At 34.6% G+C, this 18,993-nt stretch overlaps 1 protein-coding gene across 1 annotated transcript in view; it reads left to right on the top strand.

Annotated features, from left to right (window-relative positions):
- The window catches only part of RADX (RPA1 related single stranded DNA binding protein, X-linked), a 75,511-nt gene that overhangs the window by 16,696 nt on the left and 39,822 nt on the right, over positions 1–18,993 (top strand). The window contains exons 4-10 of the mRNA NM_001193976.1: positions 5,401–5,509; positions 5,711–5,802; positions 5,909–6,031; positions 9,296–9,400; positions 10,519–10,683; positions 11,981–12,141; positions 13,011–13,180. Of these exons, the coding sequence (NP_001180905.1) occupies positions 5,401–5,509; positions 5,711–5,802; positions 5,909–6,031; positions 9,296–9,400; positions 10,519–10,683; positions 11,981–12,141; positions 13,011–13,180 (925 nt within the window). The remainder of the gene's footprint in view (positions 1–5,400; positions 5,510–5,710; positions 5,803–5,908; positions 6,032–9,295; positions 9,401–10,518; positions 10,684–11,980; positions 12,142–13,010; positions 13,181–18,993) is intronic.

Genomic DNA, 18,993 nt, shown 5'->3' on the forward strand with positions numbered 1-18,993 from the left:
GATCACAAGGTCAGGAGATCGAGACCATCCTGGCTAACACGGTGAAACCCCATCTCTACAAAAAATACAAAAAATAAGCCAGGCATGGTGGCGGGCACCTGTAGTCCCAGCTACTCAGGAGGCTGAGGCAGGAGAATGGCGTGAACCCGGGAGGCGGAGTTTGCAGTGAGCCAAGATCGCGCCACTGCACTCTAGCCTGGGTGACAGAGCGAGACTGTCATCTCAAAAAAAAAAAAAAAAAAAAGCCACGCTCAGAAAGACAAATACTATAAGATCTAACTCATAAGTGGAATCTGCAAAGCTGATCCCATAGAAACAGAGTAGAAAGGTGACTATCTTTTTTATTGTTTTTTGTTTGTTTGTTTGTTTGTTTTGAGACAGAGTCTCACTTTGTCACCCAGGCTGGAGTGCAGTGGCACAATCTCGGCTCACTGCAACCTCCACCTCCTGAGTTCCAGCGATTCTCCTGCCTCAGCCTCTCAGGTAGCTGGGATTACAGGCACACGCCATCAAGCCCAGCTAGTTTTTGTATTTTTGGTAGAGATGGGGTTTCACCATGTTGGCCAGACTGAACTTGAACTCCTGACCTCAAGTGATCTACCTACCTCGGCCTCTCAAAATGCTAGGATTACACGTGTGAGCCACCACGCCTGGCCGGGAGGTGATTAATTATCTTTTAAAGAGAAAAAAAAAGCAGTTCTGTAAATCATGTTAGGCACAGGAGAAGCAAAAGTAAGTAATATACAGTTCTACCCTTAAAAATTAGTCTAATGGGGTGATAGCTATGTAAGATAAACAAATTATAGTAAAACGAAAGGCTAATGACTTAAACGACATTCAAAATGTAATAGACAAAAAGGATAAGGAAATGAATAAAAATGTAATTGAAGAAAGAATGGACAGTAAAGTAGGAGAATGTGTTGCATGGGAAAAGTGTTAAGCAGAGGTTAGGAAAAATACCAGTGTAGTTTAAATGTTCTGAGCATTATAAATGAGAAACAGTATATAGTGGGAGGAGAGTTGGTCACTAAAGGTGGTACCGTCACTGTCTTCTAGGTGTTCATGTTGGAAGAAAACTACTGAGATCATTTATCTTGGTTTATTTTTCATATTTCCCACACATAGTTCCAAGTTAGAAGAACTAAGATGTGGTTTTTTGTTTTTGTTTTTGTTTTTGTTTTTTGAGACAGAGTCTCACTATGTCACCCAGGCTGGAGTGCCATGGCACAATCTCCGCTCACTGCAACCTCCACCTCCTGGGTTCAAGTAATTCTCCTGCCCAAGTATCTGGGATTACAGGCGCCCACCACCATGCCAGGCTAATTTGTGTATTTTTAGTAAAGACAGGGTTTTGCCATATTGGCCAGACAGGTCTTGAACTCCTGACCTCAAGTGATGCACCTGCCTCGGTCTCCCAAAGTGCTGGTAATATAGGCATAAGCCACTGCACCTGGCCAATGTAATTTTTTTAAAAGACTGAATAAATGGAAATCTATAAAGATGGAAATTCTATTGCAAAACAAAGAATATATTATTTGCTGGATATGTATGGCTTTGTATATTGACGTTTTGTGTATTATTCTGTATACCTTTTACAAAATAGTATGTAGCTGGCATACACAAATAATACACTCTTTAAAATCTTGAAATTTTCAGACTGTATTACACAATGCATATTGATTGGATGATAGCAACAAGCATTTTTTATTTTGGCGGGCAGGGGCTATTTCTTTAATTAGGAACCCTAGCATTTTAGAGCTGGAAGGGACCTTGAATATAATTAAGTGATACTATGACAATGAAAGTACTTTGGAATATGCAAACTATGATGCAAGGTAATATTACATAATACAAACTTTGCTTGCTTATATATGAATAGACTGAAACTTATAAAGGTAAAGTGAATATTTCCTTTCACATGACTAGTAATAGGCAGAAATAGAAATCAAATATCTTTATCCTGGTTTAAGCTTTGTTTGCTACACAGAAAGTTCTTAGAAAAATGTAACTAACCAAGAAGAGAAAAGCCCAAATAGCTTTATAACTATTAAAGGAATTGAATCAGAGGTTTAAAATTTTCCCACAAAGAAAATACCAGGCACACATCATATTATAGAGAAATTCTACCAAACATTTAGGGAATATATCATTCTAGACATATTCCAGAGACTAGACTAGAAAGTATATTCTCAAACTCATTTTTTGCTGCCAATATAACCGTGATAATCAAAACCAAACAAAAATAGTATGAAGGAGAAAAATTATATGTCAGCTTCAGCCACTAACATATAAACATATATAGAGATATTCTGAATGGAATATTGGCAAACTGCATCAAGTGTTAAAAAAATTAAGTTCACATACTGTGACTAGGTTGCATTTTTCCTCAGCAATGCAAAATTGGTTTTACATATAAAAATCTGTGTCACCCACTACTTTTACAAATTAGATAATGAGCATTGTAATAGATACACAAAAAACTTTTGTTAAAATTTTACAATCATTCATTAATTCAAAAAAGAAAATAGCAAGAGAAGCAACCTTCCTTAAACTAAGTAAGGACGCTGAGCATGGTGGCTCATGCCTGTAATTCCAGCACTTTGGGAGGCCAAGGCAGGAAGATCACTTGAAGCCAGGAGTTTGAGACCAGCCTGTGCAACATAGTGAGACCCTGTCTCTACAAATAAAAATAAAAAATTAGCCAGGTGTGGTGGCATGCACCTGTAGTCCTGGCTACTCAGGAGGCTGAGGAGAGAGGATTGCTTGAGCCCAGGATTGAGGCTTCAATGAGCCATGATTTTACCACTGCATTCCAGCCTGGGCGACAGAGCAATACTATAAAAAAAAATTAAAAAAAAAAAACCTAATAATGGGTATTTACAAAATCAAAACCAAACGGCAAACACAATTCTTAATGAGGAAAAGTTAGATACATTCCTTTATAAAATGGGGAAAATGGATGTCTCCTACTATTACTATTTCTATTTAATGTTGTACTGGCTGTCCTAGCCAGTGTGAGAAGACAAAATGAATTAAAAGTATAAAGGTTTTAAAGAAAAACACAAGATTCTTATTACTCGCAAATTAAATTTTCTACAGAGAAAACTAAAGTAACACAAAGTATTAAAAATAATAGAATTTATTATCCTTACCAAACTAATGCAGGAACAGAAAACCAAATACCACATGTTCTCACTTACAAGTGGGAGCTAAATGATAACACAAAGAGGGGAACAGCACACACTGTGTCCTACTTGAAAGTGGAGGGTGGGAGGAGGGAGAGGATCAGAAAAAATAACTATCGAGTACTAGGCTTAGTACCTGGGTGACAAAATAATCTGTACACCAAACCCCTGTGACATGAGTTTAACTATATAATAAACCCGCACATATGCCCCTGAACCTAAAATAATAGTTTTTAAAAATAATGAAATATTGGCAAAGCTACAAAAGAAGTCAACTGATTTTATATACTCCGATAATAAAGAGTTAGAAATTGTGATTTGAAAACATCATTGACATTGTCAACAATAACTATAAGATGTCTAGAAATAAATATAAGAGAAGATGTGTAAGACCTGTGTGAAGATGATTATGACACATTATTGGAAGACATTAAGAAAGCCTTAAATAAATAAGTAGAGATAAATAAACTGGGTAAAGATTGTATTTGCCACTACATAATCAATGAAGAATTAATATCCAACATATAAACAACTCTTGCAAATAAATTTTTAAAAGACAATTCAACAATTCAGTAGAACAATGGGCAAAAGACCAAGGCATTTCACAGAAGAGAATGCATATATGAACCGTAAGTACATGAAATGTTGTTCAATATGATTAGTAATAAGGGAAGTACAAAATAGGATCACAACAAATTGTGATCTATCACTAGATTGACCAAAAGTACTAAATTTGACCATGTGCAGTGGCTCACACCTGAGACCCAAGTGCTCTGGGAGACTGATTCTGGAGGATGCCTTGAGGCCAGGAGTTCAAGATCAGCCTGGGCAACATAATGAACCCCTCCATCTCTACCAAAATTTTTTTTAAAAAATTAGCTGGACATGATGATTCTAGCTACTCAGGAGGCTAAGGCAGGAGGATTGCTTGAGCTCAGGAGTTCAAGGCTGCAGTGAGCCATGATTGTATGATTGTGCCACTACACTCCAGCCTGGGCAACAGAGTAAGACCCTGTCAAATAAGAAAAAAAAAAGAAAGAAGGAAAGAAAGGAAAGCAAGAAAGCAAGAAAGCAAGCAAGCAAGCAAGCAAGCAAGCAAGAAAAAAAGAAAGAAAAGGGGAGGGGAAGGGAGGAGAGGGGAGGAGAGGAGGGATGGAATAAAGGAGGGAGGGAGGGAAGGAAGGAAGGAAGGAAGGAAGGAAGGAAGGAAGGAAGGGAAGGAAGGAGAGAGAAAGAGAGAGATGGAAGGAAGGAAAGAAGGAAGGAAGGAAGGAAGGAAGGAAGGAAAAGAAAGAGAAAGAGAAAGAGAGAAGGAAGGAAGGAAGGAGCCAGAGAAAGAAAGAAAAAGAAAAGAAAGAAAGAAGGAAAGAAAGAAAGAAAGAAAGAAAGAAAGAAAGAAAGAAAGAAAGAAAGAAAGAGAGAGAGAGAGAGAAAGAAAAGAAAGAAAAAAGAAAGAAAGAAAAGAAAGAGAAAGAAAGCTGACAATACCAAGGTTTGGAGAGGATGTGTATCAGTGGGAATTTTTACACATTGCTGGTAGAAACACAAATAGGCTCATTACTTAAAATGATTAGGGATTATGCTATAAAGCTGAACATTTACATATCATATAATCCAGCATTTCTACACCTACATATAATACCTTAGAAAAATACTTGCCTGTGTGCACAGGGAGGCATATACAAAAATTTTTTAACAACCCTATGTATAATAGTAAAAACCTGGAAATAATCCAGATGTCCATTAACACAATAATGGATAAATAAATTTTAGTTAATAAATTGTAGTATATTAACACACTGGAACATTATTCAGCTGTGGAAATGACAAGAAAACTGCTATGAATTTTATTAATATAATGCTGAGTGAAAAAAGTAGTCATAAAATACCAAATATAATTTCACTCATATAAAGTTCAAAAACAAAGCCAAATAGCATTTTGTCCGGGCAAAAACACGCAAGTGATAAAACCCTTTTTATGTTAAAGAAATGATAGAACACAAAGTTCTCAAAGTGTGGTTAAACTTTTTAAACTGTGGTGGAGAGATAAGGGGATGTGATAATGGAGGTAGAAGAACATTGATAATAATCTAGTTCTTGAGTTTAGTGGTGAGTTCAAAATGTTCAGTCTACTATTTTGCTGTTTAATATATATACATGTATATTCTTTGGTGTGTATTAAATAGCATATTAAAGTAATATATTTGTTTTTCAGAAATCTGCCTGAATCTTCGAGATCCCCCAACAAACATAATTATCATTCCAGAAAAGCAGGTGAAACCAGAATGGAGACTGCCAAAGTTAAATCACCGATTTACCACAAGGTAAAATAGTTTCTTGCAAAATGTCTTAAATATTAATCTTCAGTCTTGGTTACTGAAAAACAATGCATTATAATGTGCTCAAAATGTACCCAGAATTAGGCTATAGCAATTATGTAGATATACATTTTCAAAATAATAATTGTAGAATGCTTTTTCACTGTTTAAAAATAAAATATTAATTTAGTGATTTTACTTTTTTAGGTCAGAACTGGATGATATGCCAGAAAATTGCATCTGTGATGTTATTGGCCTTTTAGTTTTTGTAGGAAGGGTCCAGCGGTCAAAAAAGAAAGGTAATCTTTCAAAATTGAAAATCATAAAAAGTATTTCAGTGAATAATTTTGTGTTCATATGTATATAACAGTTACCTTCATTTATTTTAATATTCTATCCATATAGAAAACCGTGAAGATTTTTGGTCATATCGCTGGATTCACATTGCTGATGGTACTTCAGAGCAACCATTTATAGTGGAACTGTTTTCAACATCGCAACCAGAAATCTTTGAAAATATTTACCCAAGTAAGCAATTTTTAATATTTTTATTCTATGTTTGGAAGTAGGAGAATTAACTTTAAAAAAAATAGAGTAAACTGACTTACAGAAGTAGCGTGACATTCGGTTGGCAAATTCAAGCAGTCTGACAGCATGTTTAAATCTTTTCTATATTAATATTGTATTTGGTATTAGAGACATTAACCACCCGTTGGTTGTCTATTCAGAATTAACTTGGGATTGAAACCAGTTTTTCAGAAAACAGGTCCTCTTATCAATTCTCATTGTAAAAATTCCACACATTAAAAAATCCTTAAATTTCAGTGAGACTAAAACATAGGCAGTCAATTCCCTTTGTATACATTTGGAAATTGATTATGTAGACCCCGTTAAAGACATTGAAGACTTATATAGCATTAATTGGTAGATGGTTGGTGGACTATGTAATTACATAATGACAATTGTAAGTATGATTCCAGTTGAATATTAAGTTAATATTAAGTTGGTGGTGTTATTTATACTGGCTGGTCAATATTTTACTTTGGCTTACTTTGGCATTGACTTTCTTCCCTGGATTCATTCAGACATAAAAGTACTTTTTCCACTAGTTTTATTTATTTGAAATTATTTTAAGTTTGTCCTATTACATATTACATATAACAGTCTAGTCTTCAGATCTATTATGATAAGGAAAAAAGTATAATACTTTTCAATAGTTTCAGTGAATATTTCCTTATTTAAATTTAGAATATAAAGCTATTTTAGATAGGGTATGACATTTTATTATTTTCCAAATGATTACATGAATAAACACTAATTGCTACCTGTGTTAAATGCTTGGCCAACATTTAAGAAACTCCCAATATTTACTACATATATATATACACATATATATATATTTTTTTTTTTTTTAATTTTTTGAGATGGAGTCTCACTCTGTCGCCCAGGCTAGAGTGCAGTGGCACGATCTTGGCTCACTGCAACCTCCGCCTCCCAGGTTCAAATGATTCTCTTGCCTCAGCCTCCTGAGTTCCTGGAACTGCTAGAGCACACCACCATGCCTAGCTAATTTTTATATTTTCAGTAGAGACGGGATTTCACCACTTTGGGCTGGTCTCAAACTCGACCTCAGATGATCTGCCCACCTCGGCCTCCCAAAGTGCTGGGATTACAGGCGTGAGCCACCGCACCTGGCCTACATCTATTATTATTACTACTTTTTTAAACCAGCAATAAGATAGACATTGTGGAACACCAAGAGACCTAGACATTGTATATAGGGCTGTTCTGTTGCCCCTTTATTCTCTATACAAAACAGTATTATACACCTCTGCTTTGTTAGATTCCACCCTAGGCTTGTGAGATTAAATTTTAAAAATATATCTGAATAGAACCAAACCTCACCCCAATTTATGGGGGATGAAACAGAAAGAGAGCTTTGGCCAAACCAAGGCATGGACTTCCAAAGTGAGTGGGCTATAAACTCTGATATAACTTCTTTTAGGGCATAAGTAATTGGCAGTGATGACTTCTGGTGATAATCCTATTGCCTCAATTTAGGTGGGTTTTATTGCCAGCTTCCTTTTTGTTTGTTTGTGACCACTTTAAACAACAAGCTAACAAGAATTTTGGATAAAGATTTCTCACAGAAACTTTGCCAAGCACACATATTCTATTTCTTGTGATAATGTGAAATGTATCCTTCTAAGAAACCTATATACGGATCTTGGTGAGATTTATTCTAGTATAATAGTTGACAAGAGTCACAATTTATTTTTATCTTTTGACCAAGAGTGACGGAAAAAATCATTAAATTAATGGTGAGTATTAGGGGGGCTTCAGGCCTATGAAGAAGAGCATGGCTAAGAGTCTTCTGGAATAATACCAAAATTCTTTGGTAGTATGACTGTTTTTTTTCCATAAGAAAAGTGAAGAACTAAGGGGAAGTAATATTGTGTGTTTACTGTGTACCAGATGCTTATAGATATTATCTCATTTTGTGCTCTCAGAAGAGTTGATGTTGTTATAAATTTTCAGGTGAGAAAGCAAACATCCCGAGGGGTTAAGTAATTTCCTGGATTTTGTATAGCTAGAAAGCATTAGATCTGACTCTCAGATTTTCAGTGGCCATGAATTTAGAATTAGAGGTTTCTTTATTTTTTTCTAAATTTATTTTATTGCTGTAAGAACACGTAACATGAGATCTACTGGCTTGACATATTTTAGAGGTTTCTTTAATATTTCTATATCAACAACTTTAGCCATTAATATTCATATGTTTGTAGTTTTTGAAATAAAGGAAAAATTAAGATAATTCTTAATATAAATTAAGATACTTCTTAGCATTTGAACAGATTTTCTTCCTTTTCATTGCTACAGAATAAAGAACTTAGTAAATATGAGATGTAGCAAATGAATTTACAGTTGTGTTCTGGAGAAATTTTTATTCTCACATGAGAACTTACTTTTGTGTGATTATAACAATTTACGTTTATTTCTTCATTTCCTAGTTTGTAAAACCGTAAGTGTTTTGACATATAATGAGTTAAAATGAAAAATAATGTTGGATTAATGAAACTATAATAATTAAATAGCCTGTTAGATAAAAACAATTGATAACTGTTGAAAGTAGTTGAAATCTGAAGATATTATACTCTCATTTTTAGATATTCTTTTTAGCCTATAATCATAGCAAGGTGAAAGGAAAATAAACAGATGATGTAAGCCCTGCCATTGGCCTTAAAATCTAATTAAGATAAATACATAAAAGATAAAAAAACACTTGCATAAGCAAATACGAATCAATAATATGTAAGCCCTATCTGGTGGAAGGAGTTAGAGTAATTCAGAGTTTAGTGTTAGATAGGGTTAATCATGGAGAGACTAAGCTTTTTTTTTCTCTGTTGGAAATCGCTGTTCACACTCAGTTGTGTGCCCAGTTAAAATGACTTGCACTCTTTATCTGTGCAACAAACAAATGACTTTAGTTACTTGCAGCTGTTGTACTTTCCGAAAAAAAGGGGCTTCTCACAAAAAGCAGACTAGTGTTAAATCCTTGTTGTTCCTAGTGTGGTCCCAGGACTGGGAGCACTAATAATTGCCTAGGAGATGATTAGAAATACAGAATCTCAGGCCCCACCCTAGACCTACTGAATCTGAATTTGCATTTTAACAATGGTACCATGTGATTTCTTTGTGCATTAAAGTTTGAGAAGCATTGTGTTAGATCCTGATCTTGTTATGTCCTATTTGAAATGGAAAAGTAATTTCATAAATATTTTTGTTTTCTAGTGGCATATTTTGTGTGTACACAGTTGAAAGTTGTCAGAAATGACAATCAAGTACCTAAACTGCTTTACCTCACCACGACAAATGAGAGTGGAGTGTTTATTACTGGTGAGTAATTTCTTTGTGTATATTATTAGAAATATATTTTCTCTTCCCTAGAATTCTTCAGTACATATTAACTTTTACATAATAACATTCAACTACAAGATAGTTTTATTTTGACTTCCTTTATTACTATAAGAGTGTTTTAGCAAAGAATTTTTGGCCTGTGAAATACATTGCTTATGGATTACTTACGAATGAGGCAATGATTTTGTGACTCAGTGGAAAATTGCATTTATATCCTTCGGTCAACTTTAATTACCGCTTGGCATAGAATGTAGATAATCATAAATTGCTTGATAGATTGAAGACCTGGTTAGGCCTGGTTTCATAATATGGATTCTGTTAACAATATTTTAAAATTCTAAAAGAAAACAAAAATGAGTGTCGATTTTCAGCCCCAAGATCTTATGTTTTATTTATATAACAAGAGAGGTCTCATTACTTGTCTGCAAGTATATTATTTTTTCCCTATTTCCTCCAATAATAGGATCAAAACATTAAAGAAAAACGTTTCCAAATGAGAGAGTGAGGAAATAGTGTGGAATGGGGTATTTACCAGATTGTTACCATGTTGGTAATTAAGAAATGTGTTAAAAGAAGAATCCTAGGAAAGCTGTAACATACATCTTTGTCAATGCATATCTTATTTTATAAATACTATCAGATGTGAATATGGCACTTTTAAGTATGCTCTAAGAACATAAATTTAAATGCTGAGCCGTATTCATAGGACGTTTCATTCATACATGATGCCATAATTTCAGGTTAATTCGTAGTTTAAAAATTGATTATTTCAGAAGATGTCAACGATTTGGATAGTTAGAAAAATTCAAATTGTTAGTTTTTCTTCTTCCTGTGATTTTTAGCATCCTATAGCTAGCTGCAGTTTAGTCCACTTAAACTCGAATACATAGTGTGTCTGATTTCCTTCCTAGGATTTATTTACTGTCTTTGGATAATTATCTGCTACATAGCGAATAAGTGAACTTGACTGTTTTTTCTTGGTAATAAAAGAGGAATTGTTTTAATAGTAAACCGTTTTTATACAAAAATATTCATGCAGATTGTTACAGTGACATTTTTATTTCTCATTTTTTATGATTTACCCTTCCCGCGAGGAGGTCATAGAGGCCAGCCGTATACGTATGATGCCAAGGTAAAAAACTTTATTCAATGGATTAGAACAAAGTCCGATTCCGGGGAACAGAAGAATATGGTTATTGGTGGATATTACCCCTATCCACCAGTGCCAGAGACATTTTCCAAGTATAGTAGTTCTATTAAAGGTACTAATGTAATTGCCAGTCCTTCTAAATGTGTTTACATTTTATACATATGGCTTATGCTATTTCAATTAGTCATCTTTATTCTTTTCTTTTATGGGAGTGAACTAAAGTTTAACAACATTCACCGGTAATAGCTTTGTCTTAATGCAGATCTAAAAATACATGTCACGTATTTTCTATATAGTTTTCCCTATATCTCGCATGGTAGTTTAAAGATTAATATTTTGATTTTATCAGACTGGAAGAAAAGAGAAAACATAGAAGATAACCAACTGGAGATATAGGTTGAGTATTCCTAATCCAAAAGTCCGAAATCTGAAATGTTCTGAAACCTGAACCTTTTTGAGTACTGAAGTGACACTCAAAGAACTACCCATTGGAGCAGTTCAGATTTTGGAATTTTGCATTAGGGAAGCTGAATTGATAAGTATAATACAAATATTCCAAACTTTAAAAAAATCAAAATCTGAAGTATTCTGGTCCTGTATATCAGAGAAGGGATGATCAGCCTATAAATATCTTGATTTAATGTCATTGAGAACACATCTGACCTTGGTGTAGATCTCAATTACTAAGATGTTCTACAGAAAGACTAAACATATCTAAAGGAGACACTGGGTAATTTGATATTCAGATACTGACAACTGTATTGTGCTACTGTGGAATGATATATATTGTGTTTAACAAAATTGAGTGCTACCTTTAAATATAAAATGATGCCAAAATAAATGAGATGCTGAATTTGGAATTGAAGTACTGATGAAAAGCCTACTATTAATATACTTTTTAGTAGAATTAATATATGACAGTTGAAAAGTTTAACACAAGCATGTTCTTTTTAAAAAAGCTATGAGATAATTGCACGATTTTGGAAAAAAAGAGAAACTTTAAAATGCTGACCTATCATCATCTAAATATTGGCATCCTCTTATACATCATAATGCTAACAATATGTAATAGTGTTTGAAATAATTAAAATGTGTTTTTCTATGCAGTGACTAGGCAACACTTTATAGTTTGAAATATAATATGTAAATTGCATTTAATATGCAAAATTTATTTTGCAAATGAAGGGTACAGAGAGGAAGCCTGTATTCAAATTTAACTGATAAAAGTATTTTGCCTATTTCACAAAATTATATAAAAGGATGCCAGATATAAACACAGTGTCTCACAGTTAAGTTAATGTAGTAAGTTTATAATTTTGTGTTGTGAAATTACATTGCAAATCTAATTCTTATTTTTATCATTTCAGTTCTTTAAAACTTACAATTTTCTTGGACTTACTCTTTTGCAGTTGAGTCGCTCTTGACAGCTATAAGTGAAGTCAGGAAGGAGATTGAAGACTTGCAGTATAGGGAACAAAAGCGCATTGCAATTCAGGGGATAATTACTGCTATAAAGTATATCCCCCATAGCAGTGCGACTGAAAGTGCCTCAGCATCAGAAACACTTCGGGTATGGTGCCAGAGAATTAATAGTATTTCTCTGAAAGCACTGTGATCATGATTGCAATTGGTACCTTTTACATTTTATTCAGAACTCACGTGTATTGACTCTTAATAATGTAAGCCTAAGAGAAAACATTAGGTTGGTGCAAAAGGATTTGTGGTTTTTGCCTGTAAAAGTAATGGCAAAAACCGCAATTCCTTTTGCACCAACCTAATATTTTTAGTTTTTTGTTTGTTTCCTTTTTGTGTCATTTATTTGGGGGCAGACTAGGCCAATAATGATTACAGACTCTGACATTTCCCAAGGCCCTCAAAACTTGGTATCCTGTTTTTGCACTCAGTGTAATTTGAGGCTATCATGGGTGTTTTAAATTTCTAGGTGGTATCTATGACTATATTAATTTCCTACCTTTTGTCCAGGCCAGTACTACAGGAAAGCTTTCATGGGAAGTTTTCTCTATATCTGGCATAGTAGTCTTACCCAGGTTCTATAACTCTTCTAGAATAAATAGTTTAGTATTATAGAAGACGCCAGTTCTGGAATCCTGGCCCAATCAAGACAAACAAGTTAACTTTTCCCATGAGTTTATCTTTTTAAAAACTATGTCTAGGACTATTCCTATTTATATGGAAATAAGTATTTAATCCAGCTTTTCAGATAGTAGTATAAGAAGGACTTATGTTTGTCTTCCTTTTAAAAAATATTTTATTAGCAGATGGATTAGATTTAATCATTTTTATAAAAGCACTGTTATGATTGAAAAGTTTTGCCAGAACTCTTGATTATGAAAAATGAATAAACTAAAATTGTAGTCTTTTATGAGATTAATGCTTGTGAATTAGCATAAAATGTTTTCTTTAAATTATTGGTTTTAGAATGCTAACAGACCCTCGACATCTCAAGCAGCTAGAGTAGAAATTCAAGAAAGAAATGGTAAACGGCATCAAGATGATGAGCCTGTGAATTCTCAGTATTTCCAAACTACATCTACAAATTTGAGCCTCAGCAATAAAATAAGAATTCTTCAAGGCCCACATGCTAATCCGTAAGTCATTTGTATTAATTATATGTAAAGTATATTTTTTCTTTTGGTTTATCTCTACCCTGTAAAATAAGCAATTATCGTAGAAGCTGTATTAATTTGTTAGGGCCCCTATAACAAAATACCACAACTGAGTGGCTTAAACACAGAAATTTGTTGTCTCAAAGTTCTGGAGGCGCCGGGCGCGGTGGCTCACGCCTGTAATCCCAGCACTTTGGGAGGCCAAGGCGGGCGGATCACGAGGTCAGAAGATCAAGACCATCCTGGCTAACACGGTGAAACTCCGTCCCTACTAAAAATACAAAAAATTAGCCGGGCATTGGGGCAGGCGCCTGTAGTCCCAGCTACTCGGAAGGCTGAGGCAGGAGAATGGCGTGACCCCGGGAGGCAGAGCTTGCGGTGAGCCGAGATCGCGCCACTGCACTCCAGCATGGGCGACAGAGCCAGACTCCGTCTCAAAGGAAAAAAAAAAAATTTCTGGAGGATAGAGTTCAAGATCAAGATGTCAACAGCATTGCTGCTCTCACGGATGCAAGAGAGAATCTGTTCAATGCCTCTCTCCTAGCCTCTTAGTGTGCTGACAATCTTTGACATTCCTTGACTTGTAGAAGCATCACCCCAATCTCTGCCTTCATATTCACATGGAGTTCTCTCTGTGTAGTGTCTGTGTCCAAATTTCGCCTTTTTCATAAGGATACCAGTCATATTGGATTAGGGGACCACCCTAATCCAGTATGACCTCATCTTTATCAGTAACATCTGCTATGACCCTATTTCCAAATAAGGTCATATTCAGAAGACCTGAGGGTTAGGACTTCATCATATGAATTTTGTGGGGACACGACTCAACCCATAAGTCTGCCCTCTGGTCCCACAAAATTCCTGTCCTTCTCATATGCAAAATAGATTCACCCCATCACAACATTCCCAGAAGTCTTATCCCATAGCAGCATCAATTCTAATCCAAAATCTCATCTAAATCTCATATGGATGTAATTCATCCATCCATGATCAGGCTGATTTATCCTGGGGCAAAAATTCTTCCTCATCTGTATACCTATAAAATCAAACAAGTTATCTGTCCAGAATACAGTGATGAGATAGGTATAGGATAGACACTCCCATTCTGAAAGGGAGAAATTGGAAGGAAAAGGGGGATCATGGGTCACAAGCAACTCCAAAATCTAACAAGGCAAATAAATTGCATTCGTTTTTAAGGCTTCAGAATTATTTTCTTTGTCACAGTCTTATGTCCTCTGGGCCCACTTGGGTAACATCCCCACTCCTACAACCCTGGGTGATGGCCCTACACTCTAGAACCAAGGAAATGAACCCACCCTTTGGAATTGAAAAGGGAGCCCTTGTCCTCTGAAACCAAGGAGGAAGTGTCACTCTCAAGGTCATTCTTCCATTTTCTTGAACAACAAGAACATTATAGCTTATATTTGCTCACCAGTTTTTTAAGCATGGGTCTTTACTACAAAACATCCATACATTATGAATTGTACATGACTGGAAGTTTTTGTTTCTTTAAAGTGTCAGGAAAGCCCAAACACTCCTAAAGCAGAGTGCAGAATCACTTTGGATTTTAAGATTTTAAAAATTCCAATCTTTTAGTGTGTGCCCAGGTGCACAGCAGTTTTTGGTTGTGAATAAGTAATAGGTAAAATTTTTAATTTATTTTTTAAAATTTTTTAACTTTTAATTTTTGTGGGTGCATAGTAAGTATATATATATTTATGGGGTACATGAGATGTTTTGATACAGGCATACAATTTGAAATAAGAATGTCATGGACAATGGGGTATCCATCCCATCAAGCATTTATCGTTTGTATTACAATCAAACTACACTCTTTTAGTTACATTTAAATGTACAATTAAGTTATTATGGACTATAGTCACTCTGATGTGCTATCAAGTAGTAGGTCTTATTCATTCTTTCTAACTGTTTATTTGTACCTATTAAACATCTTCACTTCCCCGCACCCGCCTACTACCCTTCCCAGACTCTGGTAACAGTCCTTCTAAACTCTACCTTTATGAGTTCAATTGTTTGATTTTTAGATCCCATAAATAGGTGAGAACATGGAATGTTCATATTTCCATGCTTGGCTTATTTCACTTAACATAATGATCTCCAGTTCCATCCATGTTGTTGCAAATCACTGGATCACATTTGTTATGGCTAAATAGTACTCCATTGGGTATATGTATCACATTTTCTTTATCCATTCATCTGTTGATGGACATGTAGGTTGCTTCCAAATCTTAGCTATTATAAACAGTGCTGCAACAACATAGGAGTGCAAATATCTCTTTGGTATACTGATTTCCTTTCTCCTGGGTATATACCCAACAGTGGGATTGCTGGATCACATTGTATTTCAATTTTCAGTTTCTTTGAGGAACCTCCAAACTGTTCTCCATAGTGGTTGTACTAATTTACATTCCCACCAACAGTGTACAGAGTTCCTTTTCTCCACGTCATCACCAGCATTTGTTATTGCCTGTATTTTGGATTTAAGCCATTTTAACTGAGGTAAAATGGTATCTATCCACAGCTTTTTGAGGGTTTTTGTCATGAAGGAATGTTGAATTTTATCAAACGTCTTTTTCAGCATCAAATGAAATGCTTGTGTGATTTTCATTTGCATTTCTCTGGTGATCAGTGATGTTGAGCACCTTTTCATGTGCCTGTTTGCCATTTGTATATCTTCTTTTGAGAAACGTCTATTCAAATCTTTTGTCCATTTTTGATTGGATTATTCGATTTATTCCTGTAAAGTTGTTAGAGCTCCTTATATATTCTGGTTATTAATAATCCCTTGTCAGATGGGTAGTTTGCAAGTATTTCAACCCATTCTGTGGGTTGTCTCTTCACTTTGTTGATTGTTTCCTTTGCTGTGCAGAAGCTTTTTACCTTGATATCATTCTATTTGTCCATTTTTGCTTTGGTTGCCTGTTCTTGTGGGGTATTACTCAAGAAATATTTGCCCAGACCAATGTCCTGTAGATTTTCCCCAATGTTTTCTTGTAGCAGTTTCATATCTTGATGTATTAGATTTAGGTCTTTAATCCATTTTGAGTTGATTTTTGTATATGGCGAGAGATAGGGGTATAGTTTCATTCTTCTGAATATGGATATCCAGTTTTCCCAGCACCGTTTATTGGAAAGACTGTCTTTACCCCAGCGTATGTTCTTGACACCTTTGTTAAAAATTAGTTCACTTTAGGTGTGTGGATTTGTGTGTTGATCAATTGAAATGATTGTATGGTTTTGATCCTTTATTCTGTTGATATGATATATCACATTGATTTGCATACGTTGATTAGGATAGCTTTGGCTATTCTGGGTCTTTTGTGGTTCCATCTAAATTTTAGGATGGTATTTTCTATTTCTGTGAAGAATGTCATTGGTATTTTGACAGGGATTGCATTGAATATGTAGATTGCTTTCAGCAGTATAGACATTGTAATAAATTGATTCTTCTAATACATGATCATACAGTATTTTTCCATTTTTGAATGTCCTCTTCAATTTCTTTCATCAGTGTTTTATAGTTTTCATTATAGACATCTTTCACTTGTTTGGTTATGTTCATTCCTAGGTATTTAATTTTATGTGTGGCTGTTGTGAATGGGATTACTTTTTTATTTCTTTTTCACATTTTTCATTTTGGGCATAGAGAAATGCTACTGATTTTTGTATGTTGATTTTGTATCCTGCAAGTTTAGTGAGTTTACGAGTTCTAATAGTTTTCTTGTGGAGTCTTTAAGTTTTTCCAAATATAAAATCATATCCTCTGCAAACAAGGATTATTTGACTTCTTCCTTTCCAAGTTGGATGCCCTTTATTTCTTTCTCTTGTCTGATTGCTTTAGCTAGGACTTCCAGTACTGTGTTTAATAACGGGGGTGAAAGTGTGCATCCTTGTTGTCTTCCAGATCTGAGGAAAGGCTATCAGTTTTACCCCATTCAGTATGATGCTAGTTGTGGGTCTTTCATATATGGTTTTTATTATGTTGAAGTACATTCCTTCTATCCACAGCTTTTTGAGGGTTTTTATCATGAAAGGATATTGAATTTTATCAAATGTTTTTTCAGCATCAATTGAAATGATTGTATGGTTTTGATCCTTTATTCTGTTGATATGTTGAACCATCTTGGCATCCCAGGGATAAATCTCACTTGGTCATGATAAGAGATCATTCTAATATATTGTTGAATTTGGTTTGCTAGTATTTTGTTGAGGATTTTTGCATCAAAATTCCTCAGAGATATTGACCTGTAGTTTTCTTTTATGGATGTGTCTTTGTCTGGTTTTGTTATAAGGGTAATATTGGCCTTGCAGAATGAGTTTGGAAGTATTCCTTCCTCCTCCGTTTTTTTGAATAGTTTGAGTAGGATTAATATTAGCTCTTCCTTAAATGTTTGGTAGAATTCATCAATGTAGCCATTGGATCCCAGGCTTTTCTTTACTGGGAGACTTTTTATTACAGCTTCCATCTCATTACTTGTTATTGGTCTGTTCAGGTTTTGTATTTCTTCCTGGTTCAATCTTGGTAGGTTGTATGTGTCTAGGAATTTGTCCATTTCTTCTAAATTTTCCATTTCGTTGGCATATAGTTGTACATAGTAGCCACTAATGAACCTCTGAATTTCTGCAGTATCAGTTGTAAAGCTCCTTTTGCATTTCTAATTTTATTTATTTGGATCTTCTCTCTTTTTTTCATAGTCTGGTGAAATGTAAGTTTTGTTTAACTTTTCAAGAAAGCAGCTTTTTGCTTCATTGATCTTTTGTATTGATTTTCTCATTTCAATTTTATTTATTTATGCTCTGATCTTGTTTTCTTCCACTAATTTGGGTTTGTTTTGCTCTTGCTTTTCTAATTCTTTAAGATGCATCATTAGGTTGCTTATTTGACTTTTTTCTTCTTTTTTGTTGGAGGCACTTATAGCTGTAAACGTCCCTCTTACTCCTGCTTTTGCTGTATCCCTTAGGTTTTGTTATGTTTTGTTTCTATTTTCATTTGCTTCGAGAAATTTTTCAATTTTCTTCTTAATTTCTTCATTGACACATTGGTAATTGAAGAGCATGCTGTTTAATTTCTATGTATTTGTATAGTTTCCAAAAATCATTCTTGTTATTAATTTCTAGTTTTCTTCCATTGTGAACACAAAAGATGCTGGATATTATTTGTTTATTTGAATGTTTTAAGACTTGTTTTGTGACCTAACGTATGATCTACCCTTCAGAATGATCCACGTGCTGAGGAAAAGCATGTGTATTCTGCAGCTGTTGGATTACATGTTCTGTAAATATCTATTAGATCCATTTGATCTACAGTGCAGATTAAGTCCAATATTTCTTTGTTGATTTTCTATCTAGATTTGTCCAGTGCTGAAAGTGGGGTGTTGAAGTCTCTAGCTATTATTGTACTGCAGTCTATCTGTCCCTTTAGCTCTAATAATATTTGGTTTATATATCTGGGTGCTCTAGTGTTGAGTGCATACGTATTTAAAATTGTTATATTGTCTTGCTGGATTGACTCTTTTATCATTATATAGTGACCTTCTTTGTCTCTTCTTATTGTTTTTGTCTCGAAATTGATTTTGTCTGATATAAAGATAGCTACTCCTATGGTTTTTTTGGTTTCCCTTGACATGGAATATCTTTTCCCATCCGTTTATTTTCAGTTTACATATATCCCTATAGGTAAAGTATGTTTCTTATAAACAACAGATCAATGGATTTGGTGCTATAGGATAAGACTTTTGGGGATGTAGTGATGGGGTGAACCTATTTTGCATATG

The sequence above is a fragment of the Macaca mulatta genome, chromosome X (assembly GCF_049350105.2).
Source record: "Macaca mulatta isolate MMU2019108-1 chromosome X, T2T-MMU8v2.0, whole genome shotgun sequence".
Taxonomy (NCBI): Eukaryota; Metazoa; Chordata; class Mammalia; order Primates; family Cercopithecidae; genus Macaca; species Macaca mulatta.